The sequence below is a fragment of the Azolla caroliniana genome, unplaced genomic scaffold, assembly GCF_043228905.1.
Source record: "Azolla caroliniana isolate FFs.n. ecotype wild unplaced genomic scaffold, voAzoCaro1.0.p SCAF_8, whole genome shotgun sequence".
NCBI lineage: Eukaryota > Viridiplantae > Streptophyta > Polypodiopsida > Salviniales > Salviniaceae > Azolla > Azolla caroliniana.
In genome coordinates this window covers 16,451,678-16,475,936 of record NW_028230443.1, presented here as the reverse complement: position 1 = coordinate 16,475,936, position 24,259 = coordinate 16,451,678, and the positions used below count along the sequence as shown (strand labels likewise).

Genomic DNA, 24,259 nt, shown 5'->3' with positions numbered 1-24,259 from the left:
GCCACATTCGAGATGCCAAGTTGAAAGAGGCTTGGGGAAACCTGAAGAAGGTGTTCGCCGCAAGCACTACAGCCTGGAAGCTGCAACTCCGACAAGAGTTGAGCAATGTCCGACAGAAGGACATGTCGGTGGCTGATTACACGGCTCGAATCAAAGAGATCTGTGACTCGCTTGCCTCTATCAACGTGACGGTAGATGAAGAGGAGATGGTACAGGTCTGTCTTGGGGGCCTGGCGTCTAAGTTCTGAGCTTTCCGGACAGCTATATGTATGAGGGAGAATACGCCGTAATTTTTCGACTTACAGTCGATGCTCCTTGTAGAGGAGAACCACGCCAGTGCGTCAACAAGTGCACCCACTGATAGTCAGATACTGTACACGGAGGAGGATCGTCCCCGTGGGCGTGGTGGACGAGGCGGGTCGGCATGCAATGGAGGCGGCCGGCAAGGGCAAGACCGACAGCATAGAGACTGTGCCGATAGTAGTTCCGGGACTTCCACAAGCAGGGGGAGTCAAGGTGGAGCCGGAGGCCGGCAAGACAAATCCGCCACGGAATGCTGGTACTGTGGCAAAAAGGGCCATAGAGAAAGCGAGTGCTGGAAGAAGCACGCCGATTCGGACAAAGCTGGATCCGGCAAAACCGGTCGGGAGAACCGGCAAAGCTCACACTACGCGCAAGGATCGAAAGGATCCGGAACCAGGAAGACCGATAAGGGGCCAGCCTTGGTGATGAAACATGAGGCTAACTTGATGAAGAAGACCACTTCCAAATCGGAGGAAGTGTGGTACGTTGATTCCGGTGCGTCAAATCACATGACGAACCACAAAGAGTGGTTCTCCTTCTTGGAGAAACCGGAACAACCGGGAGTTGTCGAAACTGGAGACGACACTCCTCACCCAATCATGCATGTCGGAGAAGTTCCCCTAAGTCATGTCGGACAGAGGGGGAAGCTGATGAACGTATTACACGTTCTGACTATCACGAAGAACCTAGTGTCGGTCCGACAGATCGTCGACCAGGGAATGCAGGTGCGGTTTACGCACCTCGGGTGCTTCATCGAGGAGGAGGGCCAGATTATCGCGCAAGGGCGCAGAGATGGGAGGATGTTCATCCTCGACACCAATGACGTCGGCACCACCTTGTTCGCCAAAGGACAGAAGGTCGAATCGGACATCGACCTGTGGCACAAGCGGATAGGCCACGTAAATTACCGAAGGCTTCAAAACCTGCAGACGAAACAAGTTGTTTTCGGTTTGTCGAAGTTTAGTGGCCGGAAGGCCCAAGTATGTGAAGCCTGCCAACTTGGGAAGCAACACCGACTTCCATTCCCCGCCGAACAAAACCGTAGTCGTAACAAGCTCGACCTTATTCATTCGGATGTATGGGGACCGGCACAGAACGTGAGTCTTGGCGGGAGTCGATACTTCGTCTCCTTCATCAACGACTATAGCCGGCACACATGGATCTACCTCATTGAGCGGAAGAGAGAAGTCTTCGACTATTTCTGGAACCTCCAAAGCATGGTGGAATGGGAATCGGAGAGGAAGATCAAGTGTCTGCGGTCAGATGGTGGAAAAGAATATTTTTCCGGTCAATTCAACAGTTATTTACAACAAACAAGAATTCGGAGAGAGTTCAGCTGCAGATACACACAGGAGCAAAACAGTGTGGCCGAAAGGAAGAACCAGTCGCTTGTCGACGTGGCAAGGGCAATGTTGGAAGAGAAGAGCATGCCCCACTTCTACCGGGCGGAGGCGGTCCAGACGGCCGTCTACATCCAAAACCGGATCGGTAACAAGGTGTGCGCACATGAGCTGTATTTCGGGCGCAAGCCGAATTTGAGACACCTTCGGATTTTCGGCAACATAGCATATGTGCATGTGCCAAATGAGAAGCGGAGGAAGCTAGATGCAAAATCGGAGAAGTGCATCCTTGTCGGCTACTCACATGAGCAAAAGGGGTATAAGTGTTATAACCCCCGGACGAAGCAGGTCTGAGTTAGCCGCGATGTTGAGTTTGATGAGACGGCATCTTGGTATGCCTTACCAGCTCCGACTTCTGACCCCGACCCGATACCCGAGGATGAGGCTAGTGAGCCTGAACCGGTCCAGATAGAAGATGATGAATTCGGCACTCAAGAAGAGAGTCCGGAATTGTTTCGGTTGAGTGGGCCGAACGAGAGACTGGGTCAATCCGACCAGTCGGATGAGGAACCGGCGAGTAATGAAGACTCTGTCGTGCTCTCCCCGCGCAAGGAACCGAGGAGACGGTTCACGCGCAAAGAGAAAGGGAAGAAGAAGATGCCGGATTAGGACACCGGTAATGATGAGTCAGATCAAAGCGGATCCGACTCCGGAAAGGAAAATGACGGTTCTTCGGCACCGAAGACCGAACCAGCCAAGAAGGGCCTCAAACCGGGTAATGGTAGGTTACGCCGGTCAACCTGTTAAGCGGTACGGGTACAATAGGTACATTGTGCATCACTATGTGTACATGACCAAGGTGGCGGAAGTGTGTGCGCCGGAGAGCTACGCAGAAGCGGCAAAGGACGCACATTGGCGTGCCGCTATGGAAGAAGAGATGCGGGCACTTGATGCCAACGATACATGGGATCTGGTTTACCCTCCCCGTCACAGTAAATCGATCGGATGCAAGTGGGTGTACAAGGTAAAGTACAACGTTGACGGTTCAGTTAACTGGTACAAGGCCCAATTAGTGGTGAAGGGATATGCACAGACCCACGGAATCGACTACGACGAGACCTTCGCTCCAATAGCAAAGATGACGATGGTTTGTGTGGTGCTGGCGGTTGTTGCGGCAAGGGGGTGGCATCTTCACCAGATGGATGTGAAGAATGCATTTCTTCAAGGAGATCTTGAAGAAGAGGTATTTATGATACAACCCCCCGGTTTCCAGACAGAGATGAACAAGTTGGCGGTATGCCGGCTGAAGAAGTCACTTTACGGCCTGAAGCAATTCTGCGAGCTTGGAATGCGAAGATCACGCACCAGTTGCGTAAGATGGGGTTTGCGGCCTCCAAGTCCGACTCTTCGTTGTTCATCCGGCAAGGTCCGGACAGTCCGGTTAGCATCTTGTTGTATGTTGATGATCTGGTCATCACCGGACCCGGACTCGATGAAATCAGCCGAGTCAAGTCCCAATTGTCGGATGCGTTTGAGATGAAGGACCTGGGGAACCTTCATTATTTACTTGGGATCGAGGTGATCCGAACCCCCGACGGCATATTGGTCTCACAACGGCACTATGTGTTGAATATGTTGTACAAGTTTGGCATGACAGAATGTCGACCTGTCTCTACACCCTTGGACCGGAACCAGAAGCTCTGTCCCAACTCCGGACCGGCCTGCGATGAGAAACAGTTCCGACAAATTGTTGGAAACCTTATATATTTGACAATCACCCAACCTGACATAAACTATCCGATCGGTGTGATTAGCCAATTCATGCAGAAGCCGACCGTAGAGCATCTTCAGTGCGCGCACCGAATACTGTGGTATGTGAGCGGCACGAAGGGCGGGGACTGTTATACCGGCGAGGTATAACCGAAGAGCTGGTCGGTTACACAGATGCCGACTGGGCCGGCGATGCATCAGATCGCCGATCAACCTCCAGTTATATGTTTTCCCTAGGTAGCGCGGTTGTTGCGTGGAGCAGCAAAAAGCAGCCAACAGTTGCTCTGTCAAGCACTGAGGTTGAGTATTGGGGCGCTACCGTTGCCACCTGTGAAGCCATTTGGCTTCGGCGACTGCTGCAAGACCTACGGATTGAGGTACTGACCCCGATTCTAATCTACTGCGACAACCTAAGCAACATGCAGCTCGCCAAGAACCCCGTATTCCATGCTTGCACAAAGCACATAGAAGTGCACTATCACTTCGTGCGTGAGCATGTCCTGAGCAGTGAGGTCGAACTTCGGTATGTTCACACGGATCGGCAAGTTGCCAACATCTTCACTAAACCACTCGGATCGGACAAGTTGCAGCACTTCACCGAAATGCTTGGTGTTCAGCATCTCGAGATGCCACACTTGAGGGGGAGAACGGGCAAAAACACCGGAACGGACAAAGGCAAAGAGACTGCCGAATGCGCCGGTGAGGGAAGAACCGATAAAGGGAGAGACAAGAAGAAGAAAGGAGCCAAGTCGACAAAGGAAGTCGACACATCTGAACAAGTCGGAACAAGCGGCAGCGGCGGTAGAGTCAAGAAGGACAGAGCCGACCGAAGGAAGAAGGCCAAGACCCGGACATGGTCCGATGTGGTGAAGGGCCTCGAATTGGAAGACGAATCGGGAGTGACCGATTTGGACAAGAGCTGGAATGAATCGGAGACAGTTGATTCGGTTCAACAGACAAATTCGGAAGGACCGGATCAATTCAAGGCCAAGAGGATGAGAAGGCAGCGAAAGTCAATGCCAACATGAAGGAATCGGCGAACCGGCACGCGCCGAAGTCACAGCAGCGAGGGAGCTGAATTGGGCCTGTTGAGCAGACAAGCCGACCGAGGAGGGCGAGGTGCGCAGAACAAGAGGGGTCGTGGCAAACAAAACCGGACCGGATGAGGAGTGCAAGCAAGGTGGAGTGACGCCAGAAGGAGTTGAGCAGAAGAACCGGTTGCCACAGACGTTGACACTACGACCGGACCTCAAATTGAGCTTGAGGAGGAGTGTTGAACGGCAAGCTCAATTGGAGCCGGATCAACTGAATAAGCCTGAGCTGGTGAGCGAGACGGACCGGTGAGCACCCGGTGAGCAAAAGAGACGGTGAGTAACCGGAAGCCTAGTACTACTAGAGAGTTAATACTCTCGTAGTTAGTGTCAGACGCTCGAGTGAGCATTGAAGTACACCATACTTCTATCAGTCAGTATGGACTTGTATAAAAGTGTTCGCTGAACACATACTATGTACAGAGTGTTGATATAATTTTTGAATAGTGATTCTTGTTCTGCTCTCTCTGTCTCTCCCGCGTACTATTAAGCTCTCCATTAAACATGTTCTCTGTTTTTGTTTTCTATTGCTTCTGCACGCTATTTGTTTTTACATGAATCAACTGAAGGCCATGCGGAGAAAAGGGCAACGAAGGACGCGCCGACACCGCGACAACAAGGGAGCTAAGAAGGCCTGAATGAGCAGACAAGCTGACTGAAAGGGTCGAGGCGTGCGGAACCGAACGGGTCGAGGAGCGCGAGCGAGGCATGGAGCCAGGAGAAGTTGGAGCATAGATCAGGCAGACTAGGTGGAACCTCAAGTTGAGCTTGAGGGGGAGTGTTGAGAGACAAGCTCAACATTCGTGCGTAATACGATGCGTAACCCAGTGCGTAGACTGGGTGCATAAATCGGTATGCATAACATGGTCGTATCGGTGCGTAAACCGGAAGGTCGTTAGTATGATATTCCTCGTAAGGAAAAAGTTTGGGAGTTAGTGTAGTATGCTCATTTATGAGCAGTCAAGTACTGCCAGTACTTGTGTCAACCCTATTGTCAGGGCTTGTATAAAAGGTGCTCACTGAGCACGGTCTATGTACAGAGCGTCATTATTTTGAAATAGAACTGAGTTGTCTGCTCTCTCTGTCTCTCTCTCTCCATCTCCATCTCCATCTCTATGTTCTCCAAACTGTATACTCTGCGTTTCGCACACACTTCCGCATAATGTATTCTTTTACAACCTCATACACATATGTAAACATTTCATACAACCAATTCATTACCACTACAACATCATTGAATCAATGAAAAAAATAATCATATTGACCATATACATGATTAGATGGGAGAAGAAAAAATTTTAAAAAACAAGAAAGAGTTACTGAAGTTCCTTTGTTGATCGCTATCTGGATCAAGATCGACTGCACGACGATCGATCACCATCCATCAAGAAGACAAAAACAAACAAAGGAAACATTAGAAACATAAGCTCTGATACCAAGTCTTAGAGATATGATCTAAAGTAAGCATATGATAAGGATAAAAGATAGATAGGTAGAAAGGAGAGAGAGAAAGAAGGGTGTCGATCCACCCGACCACCCCCGAGCGAAGGGATCGAGATGGTAACCGGCGATCGGAAACTAGATGGATAAATAAATAAATAAATATTTATACATATACACAAGGAAGGAAAGTAAGGATTTGAACCTTACACCTTCAAGTTGGGAGTCAATAGTCTTACCACTAAGCCAACACATTTTCTTGGAATTATATTTTTATCATTTTAACTTTACATGTAAATTCTCCTACATGAGAGCTAAAATGAGTGACATGGTTATCATGCACCACATGTAATACATGAGCGCCAAATGGCAAACATGCATTTTATGCATGTCTTGTACCCTCAAATGCATGAGGGCATCTATAAAAGAGGGGAGGAAAAAGATGAGAGGACTAATGTAAAAATTTTGGGGATTTTTTTTTGGATCAAGCAATCTTTGTACTTTAAATCAAAATTAATATTAAGCAAAAAATTTGTTATCCTTTTGATGATATACCTTGTTCTTCAAATCTAACATCAAGAGTTCAATCTTAATCTCTCTCTTAATCTAGAATCAAGTGTTCTATCTTATCTCAATCTCTCTCTCTTTCAATCGACCTTAAATCCTTTCTCGCTAAAGCTACTAAAAACTTCGAGTCCTTCCGGTCTAGAACCCCGGCAGTTCCGCCTCCCGATCTGCGCCTAGTGACGGATCTTCACGACAGCGCTCGCTACAAGAGTTGACCCACCACAAGAACGGAGTCTCGACGTAGTCAAGATATGATGAAATGAGGGTAGCTAGGCCTCTTATTTATAGCGATACCCAAGGCCCCTAGGCAAGTTCACACTTGGCCTAATGGGTTGTCTCAATCCCGAGGATTAAAAGTAATCCTCCCCTTCTTTACACTCTCGTTTAACCCTCACACTTATCCACATGTATAGAATACTACGATAAATTCTCACCACGGGATATTATATGGTCATGCCTGTAACAGGATCAACTTCGAAGAAGTGAAAGCCCTTGCCCTCCTATTGAGCTTGCCGGCGAGTTGGGAGGTATTCTGCATGACACACGCCAATAGCCGACCGATCCTAACTTTGGATGAGACAATCGGCCAAGTCCTCACCGAGAACATTCGGTGAAAATCGATGGGACTCACCATCGATGAATCAGTAAAAGCCCACCACTCGACCGAGCCGTTCGACAGATTTAGTTGATCCAGAGAACAAGCCGACAAAACTGGTCGGAACACCAATCGATCGAAGACGAGGGGAGACTGATAGCGATCGAAGTCGAGAACGGGCTGATTAGGTGAATTCTGCACACACTGTAGGAAATCTGGCCAAAATGTTTCCGGTTGCTGATCAATCAAGAAAAAAGAGAGTAGAACGTGACCAAGTGTGATCGAGGACGAGCCAACTCGGCCTATTGCCGACACTCGATCAGGAGAAATCGTTTCCATAGAGGACTCGATGATCAGAGAAGTCCTCTACAGTGCACAGGATGCAGACACGTGGCTACTGGATTCCGATGCCACATTCCACGTGACCCCTAATATTGAATGGTTTTCGAATTATTCAACCGACGCCAGCAGCATAATACAACTAGGCAACAGGCAGGAGTGCAGAATTGTAGGGACCGGAGAAGTTTCCATCCTATTGCCAAATGGCAACATGATCACCTTGCACCAAGTTCGGCACTTACCTGATCTGAAAAGGAGTTTGGTCTCCATCGGCATGCTAGCCGAAGACGGGTATCGAACAACTCTAAGTGAGTCAACATGGATGATCAACCGAAGAAACCTGAAGATAGGAGGCGGGCACAAGTACAATAACTTGTACCCATTGATGGGGATCAATCCAGAAGGGGCCGTGAATGTAGTCGAAAAGACCAACCCAAACCTATGGTATGGCAGACTTGGCCATATGTCTCAAGCCGGACTCGATCGGCTAATGGCGGTCAGCTACATTCCGAAACTCCAATCCAAGACGGACTTCTGCGAGCATTGTCGATACGGGAAACAGACCCAAAGTCCGCGCTCTCTTCACTATGAGACAGTACGACATCCCCTAGAGCTCATGTACATAGATATATGCGGGCCCATGCAAGAACGATCACTAGGAGGCTCCTGGTACTTCATCACATTTGTAGATGACTGTACATGGAAGGTTTGGGCCTAGTCGATTAGGTCCAAAGACAAAACGCTTGAGGTCTTCACTTGGTGGACATCTGAAGTGGAGAACCGGTCGGGATACAGAGTGAAGACACTCCGGTTCGACAACAGAGGAGAATATACCTCCAGAGCCTTCAAACAGTACCTGTCCGACAAAGGGATCCGGCATCAAAAGACCGTTCCTTACACACCCATGTAGAATGGAGTGGCAGAACGGATCAACCGAATGATCCAGGAGAGGGTGACGACAATGCTCCAATAAGTTGGACTAAAGTTGGATTTCTAGGTTGAGGCATTGCAGACGGCAGTATACTTGGTAAATCTATCACTGTCGAAAGTAATCAAGCTTGAAGTGCCATAGGCACTATGGTCAAGCAAAAAACTGACCTATGATAGGCTCCGTATATTCGGATGCGAAACCTACGCGTTTATCCCCAGGGAGAAAAGGACTAAGTTAGTACCCCATGCAACGAAATGCATATTTCTCGGTTATGGAACCGATGGGGACTTCGGCTACTAGCTATAGGATCCAAAGAACCGGAAATTGATTCGGAGCACTGACGTAGTCTTCAATGAAGACTCTATCTTCTCTCAACGGAACCAACAGAAAATAATCAGTAAAAAGGTATCCTTAAGAGACGATAGAGACATCGTAGAAGGACCAACCCATTGGGCTAACTCAGAGATTCAACGAACAGTCGAACTCGACCAAGCCGACAACATACCTACTGACTCGAATTGGTAGGAGGTCCAGTAGACTTCGAACTCGAAGACAAAGCCATCAAAGACAGATCCGATTCAACAACAGTCGAACAAGGCACAATCAACATGATGCGATTTGGAAACAGACCCGAGTCAACAAAGTTCACGGGGGAGAACGCCATGACACCACCGAAATCCCAGCATGGGGGCGGGTCATCCAACAACGCTCCTGACACAGGTGGCTCAACAAATATCGATCAACCAACTAAGTCGATCGAAGGATCTAAACCATCAATCTCGGCACCCAAGAGATCTGGACGAGCTCGAAGGCAGACAGAGTTCTACCAACCTGGCCTCGACTACGTCAACTACACTAATGCAAGCAAACCAAGCACTTATGAAGAAGCTATGGCCGCAATGGACGCCGATACATGGCTACAAGCCATGATCCGAAATCGACTCGATTCACAAGAATCAGACATGGGATTTGGTCGAACTACCAGCTGGAAGAAAGCCACTATCTTGCAAATGGGTTTTTCGATACAAATATGTATCTGACTTAGAGAAACTCAAGTACAAAGCTCGGCTTGTCGTGAAAGAGTTCAAACAAGAACATGGGGTCGACTACAACGAGATATTCTCACCAGTAGTCAAGATGACCACCCTCAGACTCCTACGAGGAGTTGTGGCGACAAAAGACCTAGAGCTAGAGCAGCTGGATGTAAAGACAACATTCCTACACTGAGATCTAGAAGAAGACATTTACATGTCTCAACTGGCAGGCTTCACGACGACGAAGGAGGAAAGTCACCTCGTATGTCGACTGAAGAAAAGCCTCTATGGCTTGAAACAAGCGCCGAGGATGTGGTACCAAAAGTTCAACTCCTACATCAAGCAGCTTGGATACCACCGATCGGACAATCAGACAATCGGACAATCAAAAGCCGACATCGAGCTACATCTTCACCTATGGTGGCAGTGCGATATCATGGAGTTCAAAGCTTCAAGAGTGCACGGCCCTGTCGACCATAGAGGTAGTAGCATCGGAGGCAACGAAGGAAGCGATCTGGCTGCACCGACTGTCTGCCGACTTCTCATCTACAAGCCGAATTGACCGACCAACGCTGACCATCTATTGCAACTCACAGGGCGCAATTCACCTCATTAACAATCTCGTCTATCACTCAAAGACGAAACACATTGAGGTGCGATATCATCACATCTGGGAGCTCATAACCGAGAAGAAGCTTGAAGTCTAGAAGATCGACACTAAGGTGAACATCGTTGATTGCCTGACGAAGCCACTCCTAGATCAACGCTTTGGAGCACTAAGGACAAAGAAAGCCGAACGAGGAGCAAAAGGTAAGAGTCGACCAAACCAATCATGATAATGAGTCATGCTAGGCTCGACACAGACCTCACCTTTTCCGACTCGACTATATGCCGACCGACTTGTAACATAAATTTAGATTAGTGTTGTAATCTAGGTTTACGGGGAGACAACCTCAAACACATGTACATGTAGGAAAGAGTAGTCCTTTTACGGGGGATTTTGTTGGCATAAAAGGCTGACTCCTTCCACTTTGTATCTTAGTGTGAACTTGTCCATATAGTTAGGGCTTAGTATATAAGCAATAACCTAACGTTGTAAAAGATGACTTCTTGATCGTTCTTGAACAGTGTCTCAAAGAGAGAGAGAGAAAGAAAGAAAGAAAGAGAATGCAATAACAAAGCTTCCATTAAAGCTAAAACCACATATATCTTCTCTCTATTCTCTTGTCTTCCTTCTGTGTTGTTTGGCGAACACTTCGACAGATCCTCACACATACGTTTCCGCACATAATCGATCTTCAGGGGCTTCCGGTTTGGGATGTGGCTTCTTAGAATGCACTAATTCAAGATATTATATATGTTTTATTTTATATGTATGCAAAAAATAATATCTTAACACAAGCACAAGAACTGTTTGACATGCATTCAATTCAAAGTGTAGGTTTGTGGACTCTATATATTTGGATATGTTGAACATAAACATGATGAGGAAGATTGATTTGCTTCAAGCATATGCAAATTCATGGTATGCCTCAGCTATTGAGGAAGTGCTCAATCAAGTCTATCAAACGAAGGATTCATGGCTAGCCATATTGTCTTACACAAGACAGATTAGGGAAGGATAGTCACTTCCTTTCCATCTATTTTGTATTTTGTAGTTGATATGCTTTTTAAAACTAATGGAAGGATATGTTTTCTTGATAAAAAAAAGAGGATCTAAGGTTTATTCCTCTTCTTTCTAAGTTTCCAAAGTTATTCATAGATGATTATTCAGAGATAAGATAAGGCATCAAGCACCACATCAAGTTGAAGGAAAGTGTACCAGTTACCCAAAAGCTTTGACAATTGGGGATTGTGCAAAAGGAAGACTTATAAAGGAGTTCAAAGCATTGTTGCAAAGTGAGTTTCATTTATCATATGGAGGATTTGAAGTGTGTGTCACCTATTGTTTTGGTTCAAAAGAAGAATGACATCAACTTCAAACCCTTGATTGATTCAACCAAACGAGATCAATTTTCACGTCCTTTCCGAGATGAGCTTCTAGATGAAATTGTCGTATATACAAGAAAACGTAATGTGGAAAATGTGGCGTGCCAAGAAGGAATTCATGTTGATGAAGCAAAGATCGAAGTAATTCAAAAGGTAACAACTCCAACAAGTCTCAAAACTTTGATGGCCAGCAATAGCGGACAAAGAACTAGTAGAGCAGGCCAATCAAGAACTAACAGGAACAAGCTAGCTAACGAGCTAGCAAGATAGCAATAGCGTGTAGCCTTAGCCCATTGTGGGTTTTTTGTAAGAGTTCATAAGCACTTTGTCCGTAGCGGACATTTTGTAATCCTACATTGTAGCACCTAGTCTTAAGCAAGAGTGTTAGAAATGTAAGCCTAGACGTGTGTGTGTGTGTGTGTGAACGTACCCTAGATAGGGAACCTCATGTGAAAAGTATCTAGGGTTAGTCACAATTTTGTTATCAAGGTTATATAAAGCCATAAAGTATTTCTAAATATAGTAGCTCATTGTACATATTCTCTCTCTCTCTCTCTCTCTCTCTCTCTCTCTCATGTGTGTTTGTGTGTTCTCATGCTAACCCTAACCACAGTACAAGGATTTCAATAGATAATACTTGTTTTCTCTTAAAAAAACTAAAAACAAGATCTTAATAATCTATTTATAAAGCATATGATTCCTATCCATTGGGTTTGGGTGTTCAATCCACTATAAATATATAATGGGAATGGGAATTCCCTAACAAAAATCCTAAGGAGAAATAAGATTTGTGATAACTCACATTCCTTTAATCTTTGCCATGTAATTTGTTTGTGAGTATCCTTGATGACATAGATGGATGCTTGTGTATGATTAGATTTGGAATAAAGATGCCTACTTTTGAGAATTGATGCTTGCCCAACGTAAGTGGGGCATAATTATCTTCAAGAATGCTAAAGCACAATGTGAAAACATTGCCTTCATACAAAGTCATCACTTATAATTTAATGTTGACATCACTTATAAATTAAGGTTGCTTTGTGGTGAAAATCAAACTCAACTATGTCCAATGTGATTGTACATTAAAATCCACCTCCTTATTGCCATAAGGAATAACTACGATATAAAACATGTGTCTCCTCTTCTGTAACGTTGATTGATTTGTTGCGGATTATCTCCTATTACTAATATACATTTTTTCTCTTTGTTACATGATTCTCTCTCAGTCTCTCTCCATAAATAATGCCTTTCGTTGCAAAAGAAAACACCACCATGACTAACAACAAACTTTAGAGCTCTTGGAATCCAAATACTACAAATTTTGTCACCTTGCTCAAATGTCTCTCTTCATGGTTTAGATTCCTTGCATTCTCCAACATCGTCAATTCTCTCTCTCTCTCTCTCTCTCTCTCTCTCTCTCTCTCTCTCACACACACACACACACACACACACACACACTTAGTAATTTACACCCTAGCATTCAACTCATAAATTTGAGAGAACCTAGGTTTGGTCTAATCACAATTGTTCTCTTGTGGATACTAAAAAGAATCTATCCGTCTATTTCATTCATTGTCCACCATTCAAACCATTTTTTCCATTGGTCTAATCACAATTGTTCTCTTGTGGATACTAAAAGGAATCTATCTATCTATTTCATTGTCCACCATTCAAACCATTTTTTCCATTTGACCTTGTGATGATTTCAATGTGATAAAGGATTTTAGGGCACAAGTGATGAGACCAGTTGACTATGTGCATTTTCCCTAAACAAGTTTGAGAGTGTGGGTATCACACTTTGATACAATGCCCTGCATTTCATCACATTCAATTATGTTTTGCACACGTCTAACAGCCAACCCAATACTTGCATGAATTTCTCTCATAGTCATAGTGCGCACTCTCAATTGTGACATTCGTTAGTAAATCTCTTGAATGTCCAAACTTGCAACTCACACATGTATTACATGGAAACATTACATGTTTTTTGTCTCATAGATCATATTTGACCTCCAAAGATGATATAAAATCTATTGCTCTCTAACCTTATCTCTTAAACACACATACACACTCACATATTTACTTTATCCATTCTGTTCCGTTGCACAAACACTCCATATTGAGTTTAATATCTTTATGCCTTCTTTATTCCTTATCGCATCTCCCCCCCCCCCCCCCCCTCTTTACGTATGTATATAATGTATATATATATAAATAAAGATGGTAGTTCCAAGTCTTGAGCAATGGAAAGAGACAAAGTTAAGGCAATATGAGAGCAAGAGAGCCAACAAGGCTACAGTTGAGATGATTGTGCTAAACGTTTGGAGATCATGAGGTTGCGAGTTTGACACACTAATGTGGTTTATAGTTTAGGAAAAATGTTATTAAACGCAAGGTCGTGAGTTGATCACATAATAGCTTACTATTAGGGTAAGTTGATTAAGAAAAAGAAAAAGAGAAAAGTTGGTTGAGCTTTGCGGTTCACGATGGTGTTGTATGAATTGTCATAAGTACATAATGAGAAGAGTCAGAGAGAGAGAGAGAGAGAGAGAGCTCCAATAACCACTAGTTTTCTTCTAAGAAAGTGATGCTTGTTGACCGACTCGCCGATAAGCTCTATACTTCTTATATATTCTTCCATTTGACTTGGAGTTCATGGATAACAATGATATTGTAATGGGAAGAAGTCAAAGCAAAGAGAGAGAGAGAGAGAACTCTAATAACGACTAGTTTTCTTCGAAAGAAAACGATGCTTATTGACCGGCTCACTCATTAAACTCTATACTATCATTCTATTCTTCCATTCGAAACCGCAATGAACCATGCAACATGGAAAATGGAATTCCTATGTCACGAAACCAAAGAGCACGCATGGTTCATTGTGATTTTCACCGATCGAATCAGCGGAAATTCGAACATGGTTCCTTGTTTTTTAGGTTTCCTTGAGATTTTGATGGGGGGTAGAGCAACGAGGTTGTACAGATATGTTGTATAGATATGGATCAAGGTGATGGATGGCATGGGAGTATGGGAGAGAATGGGCCGATGGTTTCGGGAGGTTATATATAGTTGGGCGCAGGAGACATTGTCGGGATTTGTCGGGATTGAATGAATTCTCGAGAACGGATTGAAATGGCTGTGGGTTCAAATCTCAAATTGAGCAGAATGAATTGTTTGAATGAATTGAATGTGTTTGAGATTGATAGATAGATAGATTTGATTATTGTCTTCGAAGTGAAATGGTTGTGGGTTCAAGTCTCAATTTGAGCAAAATGAATTGAATGTGTTTGAGAGAGAGAGAGAGAGAGAGAGAGAGAGAGAGAGAGAGTGAATTGAAATGGTTGTGGGTTCAAATCTCAATTTGAGCAAAATGAATTGAAATGAATTGAAATGAATTGAGAGAGAGAGAGAGAGAGAGAGACAGGAAAAGAGGAAGCCAGCAACAGAGCATTTTTGAAAGTGAAAAAGACAGAGACAGAGAGACAGAGGGGAGCTTCCGATTGAAGAGAGGGAAAAGAAGAAGAAGAAGAAAAAGAAACCTGTCTCCCATTTGTCTTCAATCTTGTTCTTCATGAATTGAAACATCAGTAATAACAGAGGGGGTTGGAATTTTTTTATTCTTTCTCCCAAATCTTCCCCTCCTGTCTCTCTGTTTGTTTGTTTTGTTTTGTTTGTTGTTGCCATGTTTAGCAGGTTGTTTGGGAAGAGTAAGAAAGAAGCTTCTTCTGTTTCAAGTCTAGATCAGCTCCATGAGGTATTTAATTCTCTCTCTCTCTCTCCATCTGGACCTGGCCCTGTCACTCTTGTTAAATCGACAAATCAAGGCCATTTTCACCTGATACCACCAAAGGTGTTTTTCCCTCCATTCGGAGACCACTCCTTCTCTGATTGACACATGTTGATTGAAGATCTTCCGGTCGGTCTGTTGATTGGCACCCCAGAATTATAAAGAGATTAGAGATTATCTGGTACCTTAGGCAGATCTCACTAATTTGGTTAATATTCGGTTTGGTTTGTTATTCTCAAAGATATCGATGACATTTTTAAGATGTAATTTCCCATTCGTTCTCATAGGCCATTTTTTCCACCTAAAAATCCATGCCATTATGTCCCAACACCGAAGGAGCTTCCCTCACTCTGGAGACTTCTCCATTTTGGATCATTTCATGTCAGAGATATTTTGGAGGCAGAAATGTTTTGGTCCATCTAAGCTCAGAATGTTAAAAATGCTTAGCTAACAAGACATTATCTGGTAACTTATGTAGATTTTTTAGTAATTTAAGACGTATTTATTTGAGTCTTCATTCTCGAAGATGAGACAACAACATTTTAGGATGTAATCTCTTATTTGTTCTAAAATATCTTCCATTCTCTTTACAATTCATTTTTGTTTCAAGCTTGTTGAGTCTGTCTTTTATGGTATGATTGCGCTATAAAAATATAGGTGTCTAGCTTAATCCGTTGAAAACGCACAAAAATCATAAGATTTACACAAAAAGAAAAACACTAGATTTATAATTTTTCTTTTGGCTCTAACTGTAAAAAACGACCATCTTTTGTTTTTATGAACACCCATTAACCTCATAGAGTTTTTATATATATATGAGATTAAGTGAAAGTTTGTATAGCTTAGTTTATGTGTTTCTATATTTGTTTATGTATATCCAGACTCTAGAAATGTTGGAGAAGAAAGAGAGAGTACTTCAGAAGAAGATTTCTCAAGAAATTGAACGTGCTAAAGAGTATACTCGGCTCAAGAATAAAAGAGGTTACTTACTGCTTATTTTTGAGATAGTTTTATTGATTTGATCGTTTTAAGATGATATGTTTTGTATTCTTTGTTTTATCTATTCTATGCCAGCGGCAATTCAATGCCTGAAAAAGAAGAAATTGTATGAATCACAAGTTGAACAATTAGGCAAATTCCAACTTCGCATTCATGACCAGGTCAAATTTGTTATCATATTGTCTCATTCCTATTTTTAAATTTTCCCACTACAAAGACACAATTCTTTCATTCCCCCATTAGTTAAAAATTTAAAAACTCGGAAACAAAATAGGTCTATGCTATACATCACTATGTATATGATTGGAATCCCACATTACACTGATCAACATTCAACATCTTATCTAATAAAAGAAAGAAAAATGGGAAATACAAGCATGTAAAGGATAGGAAAAAGAATCTAAGATAACATTTCGGTGAAAAGAATTTAAGAAGACATACAATTCTGTTGGAAGAAAACGAAAACCCCACCAAGAGTGAACATGAGTAAAAGAAATCAGTTTGATCTTAATTTTTCCTCTGGTAAGTAATGGCCATGCCAGATTTTGGGGATATTTTGTGTGTCAATGTAATGTCACCATTCATGAACTTAACTAGTACTATGTTTTGGCAGGTAATCTTGTTGGAAGGAGCAAAAGCTACAACTGAGACTGTGGATGCACTCCGGAATGGTGCTGTGGCTATGAAATCGATGCAAAAAGCAATGTGAGTATTTCCATTTACCCTTCATATGTTTTGAATAGAAAAAGAGCTTACAAAACTATAAACCCATAAATGCCTCCTGTTTTGAGGACTAACTTTTATGCCCCAAAGAACAATATACAATGTGTAGTGCAACAATAAAAACTTTAGCAGAATTTTGTTCTTTGACGGTTTTCATGTGGAAGAAATTGTTTATGTGGGAGAACTTGGTACAGATAAACGTTTGATTGCGTTACATGGAGAAGTCGTTAGAGATCGATTCCATGTTTGATTTAGTTCTCGAATGTAACCAAATCAAACATGGAATCGATCTCTAACAACTTCAAATAGATTGCAAAACATTAAATAGAATTTATTTTGGTAATCGATTCCAAAACATCAAATAGATAGAAGTTGTTCGAGAACTTGTTTAGGAATATAGATTCGATGTTTGGTTTTGGTTTCTATCTGGGAGATGTTGTAGGGAGCTATCTATTTTTTTTGGTTTGATTTGTTTACATTGGGAGAACTTTCTTAGGAATATAAATGATGTCGATAAAACAATGGATGAAATAAACGAGCAAACCGAAAACATGAAGCAAATACAAGATGCATTATCTGCACCGATTGGCAGCTCAGCAGAATTCGACGAGGTAAAGAAAAAGATCCTTCTTTAATCACAAAGAAGAGAGTACTTTGAACAAATCTTAAAATGATTTATATCGACTAAAAGAAATGGTATATTTATTTTTTATGCGAAAAGGATGAGTTGGAAGCCGAGCTAGAAGATCTTGAAGAAGCAGAGCTTGAAGAACAACTTTTGCAAAAACCAACAATCTCACAGGCACCAATAAAGGTACCACCGATGAATATACCTTCTCGGCAGCCTTCATCATTACAGAGTAAGTCTCAATCTCATCATAGGAACGAAGAAGAAGAGGAACTTGCTGCATTGCAAGCAGAAATGGCACTATAAACTTCAGTCCCAAGCTTATTGCTACATCATTTTTCTCAAATGACAAACCATATTGTATTATCTATGACAAGGTTTTTAAATTCCCCTCCCATACATTAATCATTAACCATTAACCATTACATGTTGTATGCCCTCTCACCCCCCCTGAAATCTTGTATTACCTTCTTCTTCTAGCTTACATCTTGTTGTCACCATTATATAGCTATATTCAAATATTATGAAGAATCAAACAAAAATCCAAGAGAACATTTCTTTTCCACATGCTTCGAAATTGTTTTGCCATTTATACTACATTTTGTCTTTTGTGTGTAATCTTCTACTTATGATCAGAGTTCAAATAACTAGTAAAAAGAAGTTATAGGGAAAATAAAACTAACTTGACTCCTGTTGAGTTGGATGATTCCGATGATTTGTTATTTTATCCGTTGCTACCATGGACAATGAATCACGTGATCATTTAGCAAATTAACCAAAGGGCACATTGTGTCAAGAATCAGCATAAATTGAGTTTCATGAAGCCATATTTGTACCCCCAAAGTGCTTAAGGGGAGCATTGATCTTAAATTTGGAAGATCATATGATTGCTTGAGTATCTAGCCTCTTAAAAAGGTATGTGGATAGTAAGTCAATTGTGGGTGGAGAAAATTTGATATTTTGTGGAAAAGGTTAGTGTAAACCATGGGAAAAAAGAATTGTAGATTCATCGTAGTTCAACACTTAGTGCACTCAGCAAAGGAGTTTGGCATTAGTCAAGTGGCAACCACCTGAGTGTAGAATTGCTCGTATCCTCATAGTTATTACATTGGGATGGAATGGAAAATCTGAAGTCTAAGTTTTATCGTATGACATGGCTTGGCATGGTAATTGCACAAAATCTTGTTTGTGAGTTACATTGGCAAATCGTGCCTTAGGATGATGTCCACTAGGTTTCATTTGCTCTTGGATTTGACTATATTTGGCTATTAATAGTTGCAATGGCTATTCTTGTGGCCCTTATTTTGGTATAGGTGATAGAGGAATCGTGGAAAGATTGGTTATTTGATGGTAAGAAAGCGATATTAGCAATGCACGAGAATGATGTATATCCTAAGTTGATAAAAGATGGAACTTAGGCTAGTGATGAAAGTTTCATGTACATGACATTACCCTTTCACTAGGGTTTTGGGTGTAGGATAGCATTCTTGGCTATTATTCTATGCAAAAGTGTTTCTTTGATAGGCAATGGTGGGCAGTGTTGCCTTTTGACGGCCGTTTTGAACGTTTTTGGCAAATTTAACCGTATATGAAAGTTAATTTTAAAATGAAACCGTCAATCTTGACGGGCATATGTTTTATGAAAACGTAAAAATGAAGGCTTAAAATTTCATAATACCGTCAAATTTTACTAAGACCAATACTATAGTAGTATAGTCCTAGGTAGTAGGAACAAATTGTTCAAGTTGCATTGGGAGTGTAGGAATTTGAAAGGCTCACATATGTCACTAATAACTATGTGTGTAACAAAAAGGTAAAAAAACTAATAGAGTCTAAATTATGAATCTTTACTTCCCTTTTCCCCCCTTTTCCCCCTTTTCCCCCATTTTCCCCCATTTTCCCTGTTTGTTCGTTGCTCCCTCAGCCCTGCACCTTGCTGGAAGCTTGTTGCTCGTTGCCAGCTACTCATAGATTCAACATCTCCTGCAGCAGTCCTCCTCAACCATCTAAGGTAGCTCTCTCTCTCTCTCTCTCTCTCTCTCTCTCTCTCTCTCTCTCTCTCTCTCTCTCTCCAATCCATTTTTGCTGCTAGTCTTTCCAGAATGACTGATATCATCTGAATAGTTGTGATTATTCATTCCTGTCTTATATGGTTGTGATATGTGCATCACTCGTAGACCTGAACACTGCCAAACAAAAATTCCAAGAAGCGATTCAAGTCACCATTATATGTAGATGGATCCGGAGGCTTTTATATTTCAATTTATGACTTTGACAACCAGCCTTCTCAGTGGATGGATACTATCTTTCTGCTTGTCTGAAATCAAAGTTAAGAAACTGATCTCTCGTCTTGCAGTTAGAAGACAGAATGTGCACGTTGGTCTACAGTTTTCTAATTGCACCCAATCTTCATTTTTTTGGACATACTTGGCCAATTTCTTGTATCTTCCTTTCAATTCTGTTTTCACTTTGTTCAGGTGCTTGTGCTACCTCTACTTCCTTTTGCTCTTCTACAAAAATGGCTGGAGATTTTGCATTACTCAAATAGTTTTGTGATTGTCATTACTCAAATAGTCACTTAAAAACTAACTGAAACAAGAGGGGGGAACATAACATTTGCACTGAAAAAGAAACAACAAAATGTACTGACCTCTTCCACAACGGAAGCAAAGTCTTAGATAACAAAAACACAATCTCCATGATTAAATAAACATTAGTACCTCATAGGTTTCATTCAACTCTCTGCAGAGGATGACACTCCACCAAATTGCAACCAAAAGTTCTCTACTTGATTTCAGCCCTCTGTAGTGGAAGAGACCACGCCAGATGCAACAGACACATTACTTGAATCCAAACCACCAGTACTAACACCACCTTTCCCCTCACCTTGATTGTATACATGCTGAGCAGTGCCTTGAGAATGGTCATCATAAGTGTTTCCATAGCTTGTCGAGTTTCCATAGCCTTGTTGAGCTGAGGTAGGGTGAGCATAACCAGATTGTGGTGGAGGAATAGACCCTTGAATAGCATAGTTTGGTGGGGGTTGTATTGGCCCCTGACTACCATATAATGCACTTGATCCTGGTTGTGAAGCTCCATAGCTAGAAGGTTGTTGGCCATAACTACTTGGTTGTCCATAATTAGTTGGCAACGACCCTTGAGTACCATATCCTTGAGTATTATATCCAGATTGAAGTTGTCCATAACCACCTTGAGAAGAACCACCAGATCCTGTTGAATCCTCTTGAGGGGGATACCCTGGTTGAAAGGAACCCCCTTGCCCATAGGTTGGAGCAGATTCTTGTTGGTTATAGCACGTGAGTTGATGTTGACCATACCCAACTTGTTGACTTGTTTGGCCATATTGATTAAAACCTGGTTGTTTAGCAGCTTCTTGATTAGGCACTGGCTGGAGATTTTGCTCTTCCGGTTGATTTTTCTTCTCCAGTTTCTGAAGTATGTTGGTTTCCCCTACTTCCTTTTGCTCTTCTATACCCTTTGATTTCTCCAGCTATAATATAGGTATATATATACGATGAAATTTCTTCGAGAATTCACAAATAGTTTGTTGTAAATAGGTGAAAAGAAATCTCCAGAAATTCAATCCAAGGAACTGAGACGATATATCAAACCCTAATGGTGAGAGTCTCTATAAATAGAAGACCCAAATTTAGACCAAAACAAGCAAACTAAAGAAGCAAAATTTAGTCAAAAAGAAGATGAAAGAGAGAAATTACATTTATTCTCTATTTCTCTTTTCCTTTTTTATTTCTTTTATTCTCGACCTTCAAGCTCTGTCCAACTCGCAGTGACGAAAATACAAACAGCATAAAAACAAACCAACAAATAAATAAATAAATTCAAGGAAAATATTTCCTCTTGGAATTTGGAAGAATAATATCTGTTATTGGGTTAATATTATTACAAAATACCCTTTGGTGTAGTATCACGTAATTACAGCTGATACCCTTCGTATTTTTGTTCTAAATTCTAATACGTGACTCCCCCCCCATTCACACCTTAACATCTGAGTTTGAGCCTCGTCCATTGACTTTTTTCCTATTCCCGATGCTCCACTTCAAACCCTTGTTGTTCTGATCCACCCAAATTCTTTTACTAGTCCATCAAAACTAGTATTGCTCTCCTCTTTAAGGGCAAAAGTTTGGGAATTATATTCATGTAAAATCTCATTGCCCAACAGGTCATAACTAATATGTATGGGTTTAATGATGCTAGTGATTGTTTTGAACTGATGGTATGATCTTTTCTTACATGACCCATTTCTTCTTATTCAGAATAATTATGGCTCCTAAAAGAAAAAACCAACGAACCATCAGTGCGATGTTTGCATGGAAACCACCCAACGATACCAATGACATAAATCTAAACAATGATTTAAATGAGGATATGGATATGTTTGGGACTGATTTAGAGAGTTTAACTCGAGAGAGTTGTTCCTCTAATATAACTAAAGAAAAGCCTAAGAGAAAATTCCGTGAAGCATGGAGAGATAAATTCCCATGGATAAGATGCATTGTGCAAGGAGACAAAACATTAATGAAATGTGCATGGTGTGAGAAATACGCTAGTCCTGGGCCTTGGGGTCTTGGTTCTGGATGCATTACTTTGCAACTTGATGCAATTTTGACCCATGTCAACTCAAGTGGTCATAAATTATGTGCATCAAAGTGGATATGTGATGTTGAAGGGAAAGCAATGTCCATCCCAAAGCATGTATCACAATTAGATGATATTAACAAAAATAAGGTCATAACAACAATGAAACTCATGTACTTTATTGCAAAAAAAGATTTGTCTATCGCTACATACCAAGAATTATGTGATTTGGCTGTGCTACTAGAGGTGCCTAATATGCCTAAGCAACATGATTATATATCTTATACTAGTAGATATGGGGGATATGAATTTTTGGTTGCCTTCGGGAAATATCTTCTAGAAATTTAAAGCTCAAACCTAATATTCCCCATACTACTCTTTGATGCTAGATGAAAGTACTGACAATGGATTAGAGTTGCATCTCATTATGTATGTTACATATTTGCAATGTGGTGGTTGTGGGCCTAAGCAAACTGAATATATGGGTTTGCTGAAAATTCCCAATGGTAAAGGTAGAACTATATATGAACATGTTAAGCATCTATTAGGCGATCGATGCCTCAACATGAACAAGTTGATCGGATTGGCAACTGATGGTGCATCATCAATGATTGGTAGTGAAATTGGAACAGTAACATTAATGAAAAATGATATCCCAAATTTGGTTGGTGTACATTGTATTGCTCATAGAGAAGCATTGGTTATTTCAGATGTATCTAAAGATATCCCTGAGCTCATTCTTGTAGAAAAAATTGCAAATAAGGTATATGCATGGGCTAACAATAGTACCAAAAGGACACATGAAATTTTAGAGCTCTTGGAACAAATGCAATTGGATGCTCATAGACCATTACAAATTCATAATATTCGTTGGTTGTCACGTGGTCAAGTCATGGAAAGACTAGTGAGTATAATGCCTGCAATACTTACTATTTGGAAGAAAGAGAACTTAAACGAGTGGTATAATAAAGCTTGTATCTATAGTGTGCAATTTTGCTTTTGTATGATGGCTGATGTGTTGCATTTGATGAATATCTTGAGCTTGAAACTTCAAAAAGAGAATTTGGATGTAACTTCAATTGGTGCAGAAATTGATATTACAATTTCTAATTTGCGGAGGTCTTTCTTGAGAAATGACACATTTGCGGATGGAACAATGTATTTATCCAAGTTCTTAAGATGTTCTAAAGTTGGGTTTTTGGAAATAGAGGATAAAGATGGCGTTACATATAGACATGAACTATACTTCAAACAAATTCCTATGGATAAAGCAAGTCAAAATGATCCAAATCCCAATATTGCAAAATCTAAGGGAATGAGGCCATTTATAGATGGATCACTTGAAAGTTGTATTAAACTATCTCAAAATTATGTGCAAAATGTTATTGATGGACTAAATGCAAGATTCCCTGACTTAAGCCTCTTCAATGCAGCAAAATTATTCAGCCCATGCCATTATGCAGATGATGATGTGATTAGGGATAGTAAAGCAAAGACATGGTTGGGAATTTTGATTTCTCACTTACAGCCAAATGTTGATGTCAATGCATGTCCTCAAATTTCACATGATGCAAAGGCTTGTGAAATGGAACTCTATAGGTTTGTTGACACTTTACGTTTAAATTGTGAAGGCTATACTATGCATGAAGCTTGGCGTATGTTTTGCAAAATGAAGGATTGGCAAGATAGTTTCCCTCATTTGATGAAATTATGGCAAGCTACTTTGGTTATTCCTTCTAGCACAGTTTCGTGTGAGAGAGGGTTCTCTAAGCAAAATCTCATCAAAGAGATGAAAAGAAATCGATTGAATATAGAGCATTTAGATGATTTAATGCGAGTCTCATTGAATGGGCCACGCATTGAAGAAATACAATGGGATCGTGTACATGAAATTTGGAAAGATGCAAAGGATAGAAGGATATAATATATTGTTTCGTACAAATATTCGATGTATTTACTTTTTGAAGGGCATTTTTTTTGACAAACCGTCAATTTGACGGGCAAAATTTTTGGAATACCGTTCTCATGACAGGCAATGTTAGCCGTCAAAAGGCAACACTGATGGTGGGTGAGTTGACTTTGCCAATGGCTTTAAAGCACCAACAC

General features: G+C 41.5%; 2 protein-coding genes across 2 annotated transcripts; both read left to right on the top strand.

The window, feature by feature from the left end:
* The first annotated feature begins 14,923 nt into the window (after positions 1 to 14,923).
* Positions 14,924 to 18,133, top strand: LOC147861105 (vacuolar protein sorting-associated protein 32 homolog 1-like). Its single transcript, XM_087323957.1, has 6 exons — positions 14,924 to 15,153; positions 16,068 to 16,167; positions 16,261 to 16,346; positions 16,799 to 16,890; positions 17,405 to 17,519; positions 17,630 to 18,133. Exons 1-6 carry the CDS (start codon positions 15,082 to 15,084, stop codon positions 17,840 to 17,842), a joined length of 678 nt encoding a protein of 225 aa, XP_087180083.1. The 5' UTR covers positions 14,924 to 15,081; the 3' UTR covers positions 17,843 to 18,133.
* Positions 18,134 to 22,523: 4,390 nt separating this feature from the next.
* On the top strand, positions 22,524 to 24,211 carry LOC147861104 (uncharacterized; the record flags this gene model as incomplete). Its single annotated transcript, XM_087323341.1, has 1 exon — positions 22,524 to 24,211. A coding segment is annotated over one exon (1,554 nt), but the record flags the coding sequence as incomplete, so codon positions are not given.
* Between the last annotated feature and the right edge of the window lie 48 nt (positions 24,212 to 24,259).

Excerpts from the sequence above, each read along its gene's own strand:
- LOC147861105 (XM_087323957.1), top strand. The coding sequence starts at position 15,082 with ATGTTTAGCAGGTTGTTTGGGAAGAGTAAGAAAGAAGCTTCTTCTGTT. Across the intron at positions 15,154-16,067 it reads GTCTAGATCAGCTCCATGAG|ACTCTAGAAATGTTGGAGAA; the intron begins GTATTTAATTCT and ends ATGTATATCCAG. Across the intron at positions 16,347-16,798 it reads AACTTCGCATTCATGACCAG|GTAATCTTGTTGGAAGGAGC; the intron begins GTCAAATTTGTT and ends ATGTTTTGGCAG.